At 43.6% G+C, this 13,644-nt stretch overlaps 1 protein-coding gene across 1 annotated transcript in view; it reads right to left on the reverse strand.

Annotated features, from left to right (window-relative positions):
- Positions 1-7,938: 7,938 nt before the first annotated feature.
- Positions 7,939-13,644, reverse strand: part of MRPL15 (mitochondrial ribosomal protein L15) — a 33,214-nt gene continuing 27,508 nt past the window's right edge. Inside the window, exon 5 of the mRNA XM_033933656.1 lies at positions 7,939-8,377. Within this exon, the coding sequence (XP_033789547.1) occupies positions 8,040-8,377 (338 nt within the window). The 3' untranslated portion in view covers positions 7,939-8,039. The remainder of the gene's footprint in view (positions 8,378-13,644) is intronic.

Consider the following 13,644-nt stretch of genomic DNA (forward strand, 5'->3'; position numbering starts at 1 on the left):
TAAACAAACTAGTCCCACTCAAATGCAGCAAAAGAATCCAAAGATCATCAGAGAAGTGGTTTGACTCAGCACTTATGTTCTTAAAAAGAGCTTGCAGGAGGGCTGCTTTGGCTGGCGAGCTCTTTTCCATCTCATCAGCAGGCACTCACCACAGCCAGCAACCTACATCAGGAACTGGAGGAAGAAATCCTGTTAGACCTCATAAAAGATCATCTAGCTACAGAACGCAGCCCACGGATGCATGCCCAAGGGCACGTGTCCGAAGGAGCCGAAAGCCTGAAGTCATAATGCCGTTGTACAGGGCCATGGTGAGACCTCATCTGGAGTACTGTGTGCAATTCTGGAGGCCACATTACAGTAAAGATGTGCGCAGAATTGAATCGGTTCAACGGACGGCCACCAGGATGATCTCGGGGCTCAAGGGTCTCTCATACGAAGAGAGACTGAACAAATTGCAGCTCTACACTCTTGAGGAATGTAGGAAGAGGGGAGACATGATCGAAACATTTAAGTACCTCACGGGACGTGTCGAAGTGGAAGATGATATTTTCTTTCTCAAGGGACCCTCGGCCACAAGAGGGCACCCGCTCAAACTCAGGGGCGGAAAATTTCATGGCGACACCAGAAAGTATTTCTTCACAGAGAGAGTGGTTGATCATTGGAACAAGCTTCCAGTGCAGGTGATCGAGGCAGACAGCGTGCCAGACTTTAAGAATAAATGGGATACCCATGTGGGATCCCTACGAGGGTCAAGATAAGGAAATTGGGTCATTAGGGCATAGACAGGGGGTGGGTAAGCAGAGTGGGCAGACTTGATGGGCTGTAGCCCTTTTCTGCCGTCATCTTCTATGTTTCTATGACACACCCATTTGGAGCCCGCAGGAGAACTGGATTGTGGAAGTTTTTCCTCATGTTGGATATGGGGAAAAGGAAAGTGAAGACAGCATCAACTGGTCCCGTTAAGGGGCCCATGGATCTTCATTGTGTTTCTTTGTCATCCATTGTTAATACTGATCAAGTGAATACACTCTCACAGTCTGCGTCTTTATCCTCCAGGGAGCCATCACCTCCCCTTCAACCTGGAATATCTCATGAGATAAAGAAGCCATGTCCCAGAATTGGTAATGGCTCACCTTCTCAGCTAGAATTGGATCCACATTTAGGGGACTTGGAGCAGAGTGGGGTACTCTTCTGGGTCTTTTTCTTTGATCCCAGTTCAAATGATGTCACAATCAAAGCCGACTTTGGTGGATAAAATGGTAACTTTGCAAGATATTTAGAATGTGGTTAATCGTATAGAAATGTCTCTGCAAAATACAGTATCTAAATTATACCAATTTTCTTCTGATGTAACGATTACAGTGAATCAGCAGGGAGCTCAATTAGCAGTACTACTACAAGACTATTAGGGACAATTGAAAATGCAGCCATCAGGGCATAAGTGACCAGAGATTGATTTTATACTCATTTCTTCCTGTGGCTCTAGACACCAGGGATTCCTTTGAAGATGTCAGGGAGCATGGGGGGTGCAGTGCTTTGTTATTCAAGATGTCAAAGTTTCAAGGAAGGGGAGGTAATGGCCAAAGGGCACTTTTTCTTCAACCATGCTAGTCTCTTAAGTCCCACTCTAGGACTGCCGTAAGCAGACAGATGCTCCAGGGGGAGTTAACATTATTTTTTTTAAGTGACATTAACTTTACAACACAGCTTGTAAAATTAACAAATAATTCATATTATTACTATAAACACCATTTAGCAAATAGAGCCTTTTTTAGACTATGAGCCCTCTAGAGACAGGGAAATACCTACTAGATCCGAGTGTAACTTGTCTTATCGATACTTTTTTTTTTTTTAAATGACCTCTTTTATACCAGGATCAGCTGGGCTCAATCTTAACTAATTCTGTGAGACTAGAGGTTAATTTTCTTATGCTGACATTTGTGTTAGGTTACCAGGAGACATATTATAGCTATATTGAGCTATAGCTACCAACAGGAAATCCTCTATATCCTTATCATTTTTAAACAAGAATGGTTTATAAAATAACAAGCACTGTAAACAGAACCAAAAAAAAAAAAAAAAACAACTTGCAAAAACAAGTATTTCACATTTGGAATAAAGCAATGCACATTTCTCCTTCTGCCTACTACTGTACACAAGACTGCCCCTCTACAGGAGAATGACCGGATTTAGTGGAACGTGGCTGTTTTGGCTCATGGGTAGTTGCAGCATTATAATATCAGGACCAGGATACAGCTGCCTGGTGACTAAGACGACGTTCAATGAATAAGCGTTACCCAATCACTACACGTCAGTGGGCATCTGTTTCCTGTTTTCATTCTTCCAGTGTTATCATATGGCCCGGGTTTCCCTTTCACCTGTAGTCCATGTTTAAGTCCATTGCAATTAGGCACTTACACCTTCGTTTCAATACATGGAATTACTGCTCCCCTCCCCTTTTTTTTAAGTCAGCCAACAGAATAAAAATGAATCTCTCCCCCCTTGAGAAAAAAAAAAGATGGAAACAAGCGACTGTGTTTTAATGTAGCTAAATGCACAATAAAACGTAAACACTTATGTCCTGTGTGTTTCGGTCTTCACTCAGATGACTAACTTCCTTTACTTCCAATGAAGTACCTTTCCTGTTGCAGCAGCACCACCATCACAAAGTACAATTGTGAATTGATTCATAAACTAGTTAAGTATCAAAAATAAGGGAAGGCTATAACCTTCCAAAAACAAATTCTGTGCAAGTGTAATGTTCAAGATCATTTGTCACATGCATTGCCAAATGAAAGTATTGCTCCCAATGGCATGCCAGCAGTCATACACCTGAATGGAGTGCAATTAGAACAAGTGTAACAATTCAAATTCATCAGCTCTATAATACAGAAGAAAGTTACCAAAACAGTTGAAGTGAAAAATGAAATTGGTGCTGTTACAGCAGCATTTGGAGTCACTCACCTGGTCCTTATGGCAGAACTTAAACCTTAATGTACACACCAAAATGCAGATATACAGTATCTTTCACCAATACTGCTATATGGAGCTAAATCATGGACAACTCTGGTATTGCTGTATGCAGAGTCTGACTTCTTGAGTTCAGGATTTTGTTTTTTTTATTGATGCCTCTATTACTACTATTTGTCATTTCTATAGCACTAAAAGGCGTATGCAGTGCTGTATCATTTAACATGTAAAAGACAGTCCCTGCTCAGAAAAGCTTACCATCTAATTTGGACAGAAAGGACTTAGGGGGTTGGGGAGTTTCTAGCAGAGAAAATGATAGTAGGGGTTAGGAGTTGAAAGCAGCCTTGAAAAAGTGGGCTTTTAACCTGGATTTGAGTACTGGTAAAGATGGAGCCCGACGTATTGATTCAGGCAGTCTGTTCCAGGCATACAGTGCAGCAAGATAGAAGGGATAGAGTCTGGAGAAGGTATGGATAGGAGGGACTTACCAGATAACAGATTCAGGGGGGGGGGAGGGAAGAAGATACATGAGGAGATATATTGGGGAGGGGCTTGTATACTGCTTTTTTGTGGTTATATATTCAAAACAGCTTACATATCGAAAGATTAGGCTCTTACTTTTGCTAATCTTCTTTCTTGTAAATCCTCACACTATTCCTGGACAAGTGGGTTATGCACCCCCACGTCATGAGACTGCTTGTAAAAACTGCATTTACACTATTTTTCTCACCCTCCCCTCTTATCTCAGGACTCCCCTATGGTCTCCAGTTTGTGCAAAAGCAGACAGTGACACCTGCAGAGGAAACAGACAAAAGGAAGGGGTACAGGGGAACTCCCTGACAAACAAGTCCAATCTGTTCATAACAAGAAATTTCATGTTTGTGAACAACTGAAACAGGTCAACAAACAGTAAACATCTGAAAGCAACTGCTATATGGAGACACAGTCTGCACTAACAGAAGGGGGTGCCACAGTTAGGGACCCCAGAGGCAAAGTGCATAACATGTTCAGATAAAAAAAGACTGATCAAGAAACCATAAGTTCAGCTTACCAGTTTAAATCAGAAACTCCCAGGGCAGGTTCCAGGAGTAGAGTGTGGATTTACAAGAAAGATTAGCAAAGGTAAGAACGTAATCTTTCGATCTTGTGCCCTTGAGTAGGGTCCAGGCTTTTTCTACGGACTCCATCTTCCTTGCGTTTCCATTGAGTTTCTTTCTTACCATTTTCCTCATGGCATCATAATTTCCTTTTTTGAAGTTGAGTGCCGTCGTTGTGGTTCTTTTCACTTTTGATGATCCAATTTCAAGCCTGCAATGGATTGTGTTATGATCGCTGTTTCCCAGTGGGGCTAGTACCGCCACCTCTTTTGCGGGTCCCCCTAGCCCATTGAAGATTAGGTCAAGAGTGGCATCTCCCCGTGTTGGTTCCGTGACCAGCTGCTCCATGAAACAGTCCCTCGTGGCCTCCAGGAATTTCATCTCCCTCGTGCAGTTTGAGTGCCCGATACTCCAGTCTATCCCAGGGTTGTTGAAGTCTCCCATCACCACCACACTTCCACTATTGCATACCTGCCTCAGTTCAGTCTCCAGGTCATGGTCGATTTCTTCCGATTGTCCAGGTGGGCGATAGTACAGACCCAATTTTATATCTGCTCCAGTTCCTCCCGGTAGCTTAATCCAGAGTGATTCCAAACCATCTGCCTTTACTGTTGTTTCCATCCTGAGTTTCCATCCTGAGGGTAAGGAGTCTCTTACATAGAGCGCTATTCCTCCACCCTTTTTGTGTGTCCTGTCCCTCCTGTAGAGTTTGTACCCTGGCATGGCCACATCCCATTTATTGTCATCAGTCCACCATGTTTCTGTGACTCCAATTATGTCTAGGTCCTTCTTTCTGGCTATGACTTCCAGCTCTCCCATTTTGGCCCTTAGGCTCCTAGCATTGGTGTATAGGCAGTGTAAGTCCCGGTTGTTTGCCTTCCCTGCTGTTTTTTCTCGTGGTTTGGTGTTCCTGGCGACCACTTCATGGTCTGCTAGTCCCTGAGCCTCGTCTCGGCCATCTTCCACCTGCGGTGTGTCTTTTCTGTCCTCAGCCTGTTCCCCCATTTTTGGTTGCCCCTCTGCCTCCCGTTGTTCTCTGTTGTTCCTGATTGCTAGTTTCATTTGCGCCCTGTTCTCCTGCATTGCGTCCTTAGGTCCTTTTTCCGAAAATTCCCACTCAGTCTCGAGCCCTCTTTTACAATGTCCTTTCCCAGTATCCTTATTTGTTACTATTGTCCGATGTGTCGAGGTCAGATCGACTGTCGGCTTTCCCCTTCTCCTCAGTTTAAAGCCAAGTCTATGACGCTCTGGATGTTGCGTGCCAGTATCCTCGTCCCTGCTGTGCTCAGGTACAGTCCATCTCTCCTGTAGAGCTTGTTCTTCCCCAAGAAAGTAGTCCAGTTTCGAACAAAGTGGAAACCCTCTTCTTCGCACCATCTCCTCAGCCAACCGTTTATTGCTTGTAGTTCGCTCTGCCGCCTTGCATCCGCTCTCGGTACTGGTAGGATCTCCGAGAAGGCAATGTTTCTTGTCCTCAGTTTCAGTTTCCTCCCCAGGATCCTGAACTGGTCGGTTAGTGTAGTCCTGTTGTAGTTCCTCTTGCTGACGTCGTTGGTTCCAATGTGGATTACTACTGTTGTCTCCTCCGTCTTGGCTCCCTCCAGGATCCTTTCGATTCTGTCGATGACATCAGTCGTTCTTGCTCCCGGGAGACATGTCACTAGTCGGTCCTCTCTCCCTCCGGCTATGTGACTGTCCACTTCTCTCAAGATTGAGTCTCCCACTACGATGGCGGATCTCCCCTTCCTCAACTGACTCTCTGGTCTCAGGTCCGTGTCAGTGGCGCAGGCCGCTGGTCCTTCCTCCGGGCTCTGTAGGGTCTCCAGCTCGTCTGCCTGTCCAGATCCTCTGCAAGGTCCTACTCCCATGGCGTCTGGTGGATTCTGTCGTCCGACTGCTGGTTCTCTCCTGTTGTGCTGGTGGTCCTGCTCTTCCATCATCCTGCAGGCCTCCTCGATGAATTTCTCGAGCTCTCTAACTTGTTCCGTGATGTGGCTCTCTCTAGTGGTGTCTTCAGTTTCCCAGCAGTGCTCCTCTATGGTGCTGAGTCCCTCCAGCTCCTGGACTCTAACCTGTAGTCTCCCGACCTCCTTCTTCAGGCTATCCAGTTCCTGGCATCGACCACATATGTATGCCTGCCTCCCGGTGGGGAGGTAGTCATACATATGACACTTGATGCAGTATACTGGGTAGCTCTGCTGGGTTCCTACAGCCTCCATTACCCCTTTCTCGTTCCTATGTCCCACGGTGTGAATGGGTTGTGCCCGGCGCGCAGCTAGTTGTAAGAGTAGAGAGAGGTATGAGGCTAGGGCAGGGTGAGATGAGGTATGAGGCTAGGACAGGGAGAGGGGATTGGCTCAAATATAAACTGGGACCCCCACTCTAGGAACTACTTGGCTTTATTGTAATATTTCTTCTAGAACATAAGCAATGCCTCTGCTGGGTCAGACCAGAGGTCCATCATGCCCAGCAGTCCGCTCATGCGGCAGCCCATCAGGTCCAAGACCTGTATAGTAATCCTCTAATCTAAATCAGAATAGGGTAAAATTAGCTGCCTAGGGAGATTTAAATATTTAGTACAAAGGACTACCACTGCTAGGCAACAAGGTAGTCCAGCTATGACTGTGTCATTTTATAAAACAGTAACACCTGTAGGCACAAAGATATCTGAATTTTCAGAGGGAAAGTGTAACCATACTTTCCTTTAAATAATAGCCTACAGAGAGTTCATGTACATGCATGCACTTTAATGCCTGCACTATTGAGCAGTCAACCTCCTGTGCAAACTGCACAGGTAGCCCCTTTAGCAGATATACAATTTAAAATAGTATTTAAAAATACCTTTGAGAAATGTTATCTAATGAAACATCTGTAATTTAGAAGTAGATTGAATAATACAATGAATTACTTAGCTGAACATACATTTCACTCAGTATCAAAGTGCATATTTAGAGAGAAAGATTACAGTTAACATCAGTTAAAACAATCTTGGAATCTTTGGTAATTCTTTGAGACTTCATGACTTAAGATGAACTGTCCTTATATATAATGGTAACCACGGGATTTCCAATGTTTTACGTGTTTTCCTAAGTCCTTGTTTGCTTTCAGAATCATGCTTTAATAGACAAAAAGAGGCTAATTTTAAAAGGCATTTCTGCGAGTATTACATTTTATATGCCAGAATGACCTTTTCTAAAATTGCCTGGAGAATATCTACTCTTTCTGAATTGGTTTGCCATCTGGGCAGTTAAGACACCACCTTTTCTTTGGGTGCATATTTTGTAATATGGGCACCCGGTATAACCTGGCAATTGAGAAATGTTATTTTAAATTATATACCTACTGAAGGGCTACCTGTGCAGTCTTCCTCTACCCTCCATTACAGTATGAAGTGAGCACAATTGTTTATTTTAAAACAAAGTGCTCAATTACTGAAATTTACACTATAAGATCATCAGATTTTTTTTGGCCTTTGTTGTGCATTTGTAATTACTATTTCCCTTTAGTCAGTTTCTTGCAATGGAATGTAAGCCTGTACTTTGGTGGGTGCTTAAGTTTCCAAGTTTATTTACAGAGATGTGTCGTGTGTTTTTTCCCCACAACAAAAACCCTCTAGTAGGACTTGGTCCCTAGCTATTGATATGGATGGTTTCCTGCACTATTGCAACTAGACATTTTCCAACACTGCACCCTGATTTATCTTCACAACTTCACCCTTCAATTGAAAAAAGGGTTCTTTTAAAGTACTGAACCATTATTGTAAAACTGTAGACAAGCATGAAATCTTGTGAGAGAAAAAGTAATGCCTCTTTTGGACTATGGCTGTTTTTTTTTTTTTCATCTAGTTGCTCACTGATCAACACACAAAAAGCAAAATACAAAATATATTTGTTTTATTTTGTTTGTCTTCTAATCAATTTGTTCAGCTCCAGATGTTTTCTATGCAGCTGCACACTTTGATATAGTCCCCATTCAAGAGCTGTAGTAACTCAGTAATCTCTCATCTGTTGGCTTAAGTATTTTCTTTTCTGCCATATTAACCAACCAACCTGGTGCAAGACCCAAAAAAATTTGCCGAGGATCTTTTCGCGTGCTGAGCATTTGGAATAGCTCATCTTTTGTTATGTCAGGTAGCGTGTAACCATATTTCCTGGCAAGTTCTAGTCTTGCTTCCTGGACTTTTGCAGGATCTGCCAGATACCCACGGTTTTTGGCATCTGTGTAGTAAGGAACAAGGTCTTCAGGTGGAAGCATACGCTTGGGAATAGGCTGACCACGCAAGAAGAATGGCACTGGCTTGCAAAGGATAGCTGCAAGAATGAGACATACTGATTAGTGCCTAGTTAAGCATATTGATAAAATAAGTTGTGATATTTATTGAAGCAATACAAAAATAATAATTCAAAGATGTACTACATGAGTTTCTCTGTCCTTTAATTGGTAACTGTTTCTAACTTCAGAATATTTACATGATTAGGCCCTTTTTACATCATTCTTTTTGCAAGTGTTGATTTGCTGCTCCTTTTATATTATTTCTTGTGCCTTTCTTCTCAAATTTGCCCCTGCCTTTAAAGCTATATTTCACCTATTTTGAAAAAGGCTTCTCCATCATCTTGATTTCACAAACTATGACCTTGTCTCCTATTTCTGTTCTTATTCCATTCTCTTCCCTTATTAACCCCCTCCCCCACAAACACACAAACTTTGGTGCTCATAAAGGTGCCAGGTTTCAGTTTCCAGTGCTAGTAGTCTTCCATTTGTGTACAGCATAGACTTGCCACTGTCTTAAGTTTGCTCCAGATGAACTAGATTTAAAAATGAAAAAACAATTGAGTCTGCCGAAAATTTTTTAGCTTTCCTAAGACAACTTACAAGGGTCTTATACTGTAATAATTTGATTGATTTGAACACCTACACACTGGATATGCATCATAGGCATCTACTTCTTAAGTCCCATAGTGTAAATAACTCTGTAATCTTGTATGAAAAAGTATGTGAATCATTTATTCAGTAACTGGTGGCACCTCCTTGATACGAAATAACTTCAACTAAATATTTCTTATAACTGTTTTAAGAAAGCAAAAAAAAAAAAAAAAAAAAGAAGAATAGAAAAAGCCCTACAAATATATACAATTCTAAACAGGAATAGATTAAATTCCAACCAACTACAGAAATGAGTTAACATGCATAAAATTGTGTTTATTATTATTATACTTTTTTGAGCAGGATTATAGATTCCAAAATGGGGCTGTCAGACCACACCAACTAAAGAACAGCAGAGGTTGGTGCTGGACACATTTAGACAATTTAACTTCTTCCTCTTAAGCTGGGAAGACATGTTTCTTGAACCCAGAGGCAGGCTCGTAGGAGCCAAAACACAGACTATTATCAGGTCTAGTTGATGTGCCATAAAGCACAGTTACTTAAGAACATAAGAATAGCCTTACTGGGTCAGACCAATAGTCCATCTAGGCCAGTATCCCGTTATCGCGAAGGCCAATCCAAGTCACAAGTACCTGGCAAAAACCCAAATAGTAACAGCATTCCATGCTACCATCCCATGTCTGTCTCAACAGCAGAGTATGGACTTTTCCTCCAATAATTTTTCCAAACCAACTACATTAACCGCTCTTACCACATCCTCTGACAACGCTTTCCAGATCTAAACAATTCTGAGTGAAAAAATATTTCCTCCTATTGGTTTTAAAAGTATTTCTCTAACTTCATTGAGTGTCCCCTAGTCTTTGTAAATCTTGATGCAGTTAAAATCAATCCACTTGTACCCATTTACAGCACTCAGGATTTTGTAGACTTCAAATCATATCTCCCCTTAGCCATCTCTTTTCCAAGCTGAAGAGCCAACCTTTTTAGTCTTTCCTCATTCGAGAGGAGTTCCATCCCCTTTATCATCTTGGTCACTCTTCTTTCTAGTGCTGCTATATCTTTTTTGAGATAAGGAGACCAGAATTCAAGGCAATACTCAAGATGAGTCGCACCATTGGCGATAGAGAGGCATTATAACATTCTTAGTCTTGTAACAGGTGTTATCAGAGAACAGTAGGCAGATATTCTCACATATAAGTGACATCATCCACGGAGCCCAGAACGGACAGTGCAGAAGTGTACTGTCACTTTAAAAAACTCTTCAGAGTCATAAGAACATAAGAATAGACTTACTGGGTCATATCAATGGTCCATCAAGCCCAGTAGCCCGTTCTCACAGTAGCTAATCCAGGTCACTAGTACCTGGCCAAAATCCATGGTGAAGCAATATTCCATGCTACCGATACAGGGCAAGCAGTGGCTTCCCCAATGTCTTTCTCAATAACAGACTAAGGACTTTTCCTCCAGGAACTTGTCCAAACCTTTCTTAAGGCCAACTATGCTATCCGCTCTTACCACATCGTCTGGAAACGCGTTCCACAGCTTAACTATTCTTTGAGTAAAATAACATTTCCTCCAATTGGTTTTAAAAGTATTTCCCTGTAACTTCATCAAGTGTCCCCTAGTCTTTGTAATTTTTGACGGAGTGAAAAATCGATCCACTTGTCCCCGGTCTACTTAGGATTTTGTAGACTTCAAACATATCTCCCCTCAGCCGTCTCTTTTCCAAGCTGAAGAGCCCTATCCGTTTTAGTCTTTCCTCATACGAGAGGAGTTTCATCCCCTTACTATCTTGGTCGCTCTTCTTTGAACCTTTTCTAGCGCCACTATATTTTTCTTGAGATAAGGAGACCAGAATTGAACGCAATGCTCCAGATAAGGTCGCACCATGGAGCGATATAGGGGCATTATAACATTCTTAGTTTTGTTAATAATCATCCCTTTTTTAATAATTCCTAGCATCCTATTTGCTTTCTTGGCCGCCGCCACACATTGGGCGGAAGATTTCATCGTATTGTCTATGATGACACCCAGAACCTTTTCTTGGGTGCTAATCCCCAAAGGTGGACTCTTAGCATCCGGTAATTGTGATTCAGATTATTCTTCCCAATCTGCATCACTTTGCATTTGTCCACATTAAATTTCATCTTGGACACCCAGTCTTCCAATTTCCTAAGGTCTGCCTGCAATTTTTCACAATCCGCATGTGTTTTAACATCTTTGAACAGTTTAGTTCCATCTGCAAATTTAATCACCTCAATCGTCATTACAATTTCCAGATCATTTATAAATAAGTTAAATAGCACCGGTCCCAGTACAGACCCCTGCGGCACTCCACTGTTTACTCTCCCCCATTGAGAAAAATGACCATTTAGCCCTACCCTCTGTTTTCTATCCAATAACCAATTCCTAATCCACAACTGAACTTTGCCACCTATCTCATGACTCTTTAATTTTCTCAGGAGCCTCTCATGAGGAACTTTGTCAAAAGCTTTCAGAAAATCTAGATATACTAGATCAACCAGCTCACCTTTATCCACGTTTATTCATACCTTCAAATAAGTCAAGCAAATTGGTGTGGCAAAATCTTCCTCAGCACTGGTGCCTTCCCGCCCAATGCCGGTTCGCGGGACCATCAGTTCAGTAAAAAAGCTAACAAGCCAACTAGGGGAGGTGGTAGGGTTGTAAGAATATCTGCCTGCTGTTCTCACAGGTAAATAAAGCACAGTTACTTACCGTAACAGGTGTTATCCAGGGACAGCAGGCATATATTCTCACATGTGGGTGACGTCATCAACGGAGCCCCAGCGCGGACAGCTTTTCAAGCAAACTTGATTGAAGTTTCAAGTTTGCACACTGCACCACGCATGTGCATGCCTTCTCGCCCACTAGAGGGCGCATCTCACCTTGTGGTCCTCAGTTCCATAACTAGCAAAGAAGCCATCCCCGGGGAGGCGGGCGGGTTGTGAGAATATATGCCTGCTGTCCCTGGATAACACCTGTTACGGTAAGTAACTGTGCTTTATCCCAGGACAAGCAGGCATGATATTCTCACATGTGGGTGACCTCCAAGCTAACCAAAAAAGGGCAGGTGGGAGGATGGCAATTTAGGAAAACAGATTACGCAATACCGACTGGCCAAACCGGCCATCGCTTCTGGACAATGTGTCCAGACAGTAGTGGGAAGTGAATGTATGAACTGAAGACCAAGTGGCCGCCTTGCATATGTCCTCCACAGGTGTAGAACGGAGGAAAGCTACCGAGGCTGCCATCGCTCTGACCTTATGCCCCGTGACTCGACCTGGGGGCGGAAGACTGAGCATAGCAAAAGGAAATACAAGCAGCCAACCAGTTAGACAGAGTGCGCTTGGAAACAGGATGCCCTAATCGATTAGGATCAAAGGACAAAAACAATTGAGGAACTTTCCTATGAGACCTGGTGCGTTGAAGATAATATGCTAACGCCCTCTTACAGTCAAGTGTGTGAAGCGCCGTCTCGCCAGGATGGGAGTGGGGTTTCGGAAAAAACACAGGAAGGACAATGGACTGATTGAGATGAAAATCAGACACCACCTTGGGCAAAAATTTCGGATGCGTGCGGAGAACCACCTTATCATGATGGAATACAGTAAAGGGAGGGTCCGCAACCAAAGCTTGCAACTCTCCAATCCTTCTAGCGGATGTGAGAGCAATCAGAAAAATCACCTTCCAAGTCAGAAATTTCAACAGAGACCTGTCGAGTGGCTCAAAGGGAGGTTTCATCAATTGAGCCAAAACCACATTCAAATCCCACACGACAGGAGGAGGCTTAAGAGGGGGACAAACCCTGAGTAGCCCTTTCATGAAACGTGTCACCAAAGGATGGAGCGAAAGAGCACGTCCATCCAGGTGATGATGGAAAGCCGAAATGGCACTAAGATGAACACGCACAGAGGTGGTTTTCAGACCAGAGTGCGACAGGTGCCATAAGTATTCCAGGACCGAGGACACCGGAACCGAAACAGGATCCAGGTGAAAAGAAGAACACCAGGTGGAAAACCTGGTCCATTTCTGTGAATAACAAAGCCTGGTAGAAATCTTGCGGGAGGCTTCCAATACCTCCTTCACAGATTGAGACAGACCAGGCGAAGTTAAGGAGCAAGAAACCAAGCTGTCAGGTGTAATGACTGAAGATTGGGATGTAACATTGACCCTTGACTCTGAGACAGCAGAGAAGGAAACACAGGCAGAAGTAGAGGATCCCTGGCACTGAGCTGCAGCAGCAGGGAGAACCAATGCTGACGCGGCCACCGAGGCGCAATGAGAATCATAGTGGCCGCGGCCGATTTGAGACGCACTAACGTTCTCATGATCAGCGGAAAGGGAGGAAACGCATACAGGAACTTCCCTTCCCAATCGAGAAGGAAAGCATCTGCTTCCAGACGGTCCCGGGAGTACATCCGAGAACAATACAGGGGCAGTTTGCGGTTTTCCAGAGAGGCAAACAGATCCACCTGCGGCGTTCCCCAGCGATCGAAAACCTCGCGCAGGACTCCGGCGTTTAGTGACCACTCGTGCGGCTGCAGAAGCCGACTGAGTTTGTCCGCCAGACAGTTCAGTTCTCCCTGGATGTAGACCGCCCGAAGGAAGATGTTCCGGGAGACCGCCCATTCCCAAAGACGAAGCGCCTCCGAGCAGAGGGGCCAAGACCCCG

This window comes from Geotrypetes seraphini, chromosome 2 (assembly GCF_902459505.1).
Source record: "Geotrypetes seraphini chromosome 2, aGeoSer1.1, whole genome shotgun sequence".
Classification (NCBI taxonomy): Eukaryota; Metazoa; Chordata; class Amphibia; order Gymnophiona; family Dermophiidae; genus Geotrypetes; species Geotrypetes seraphini.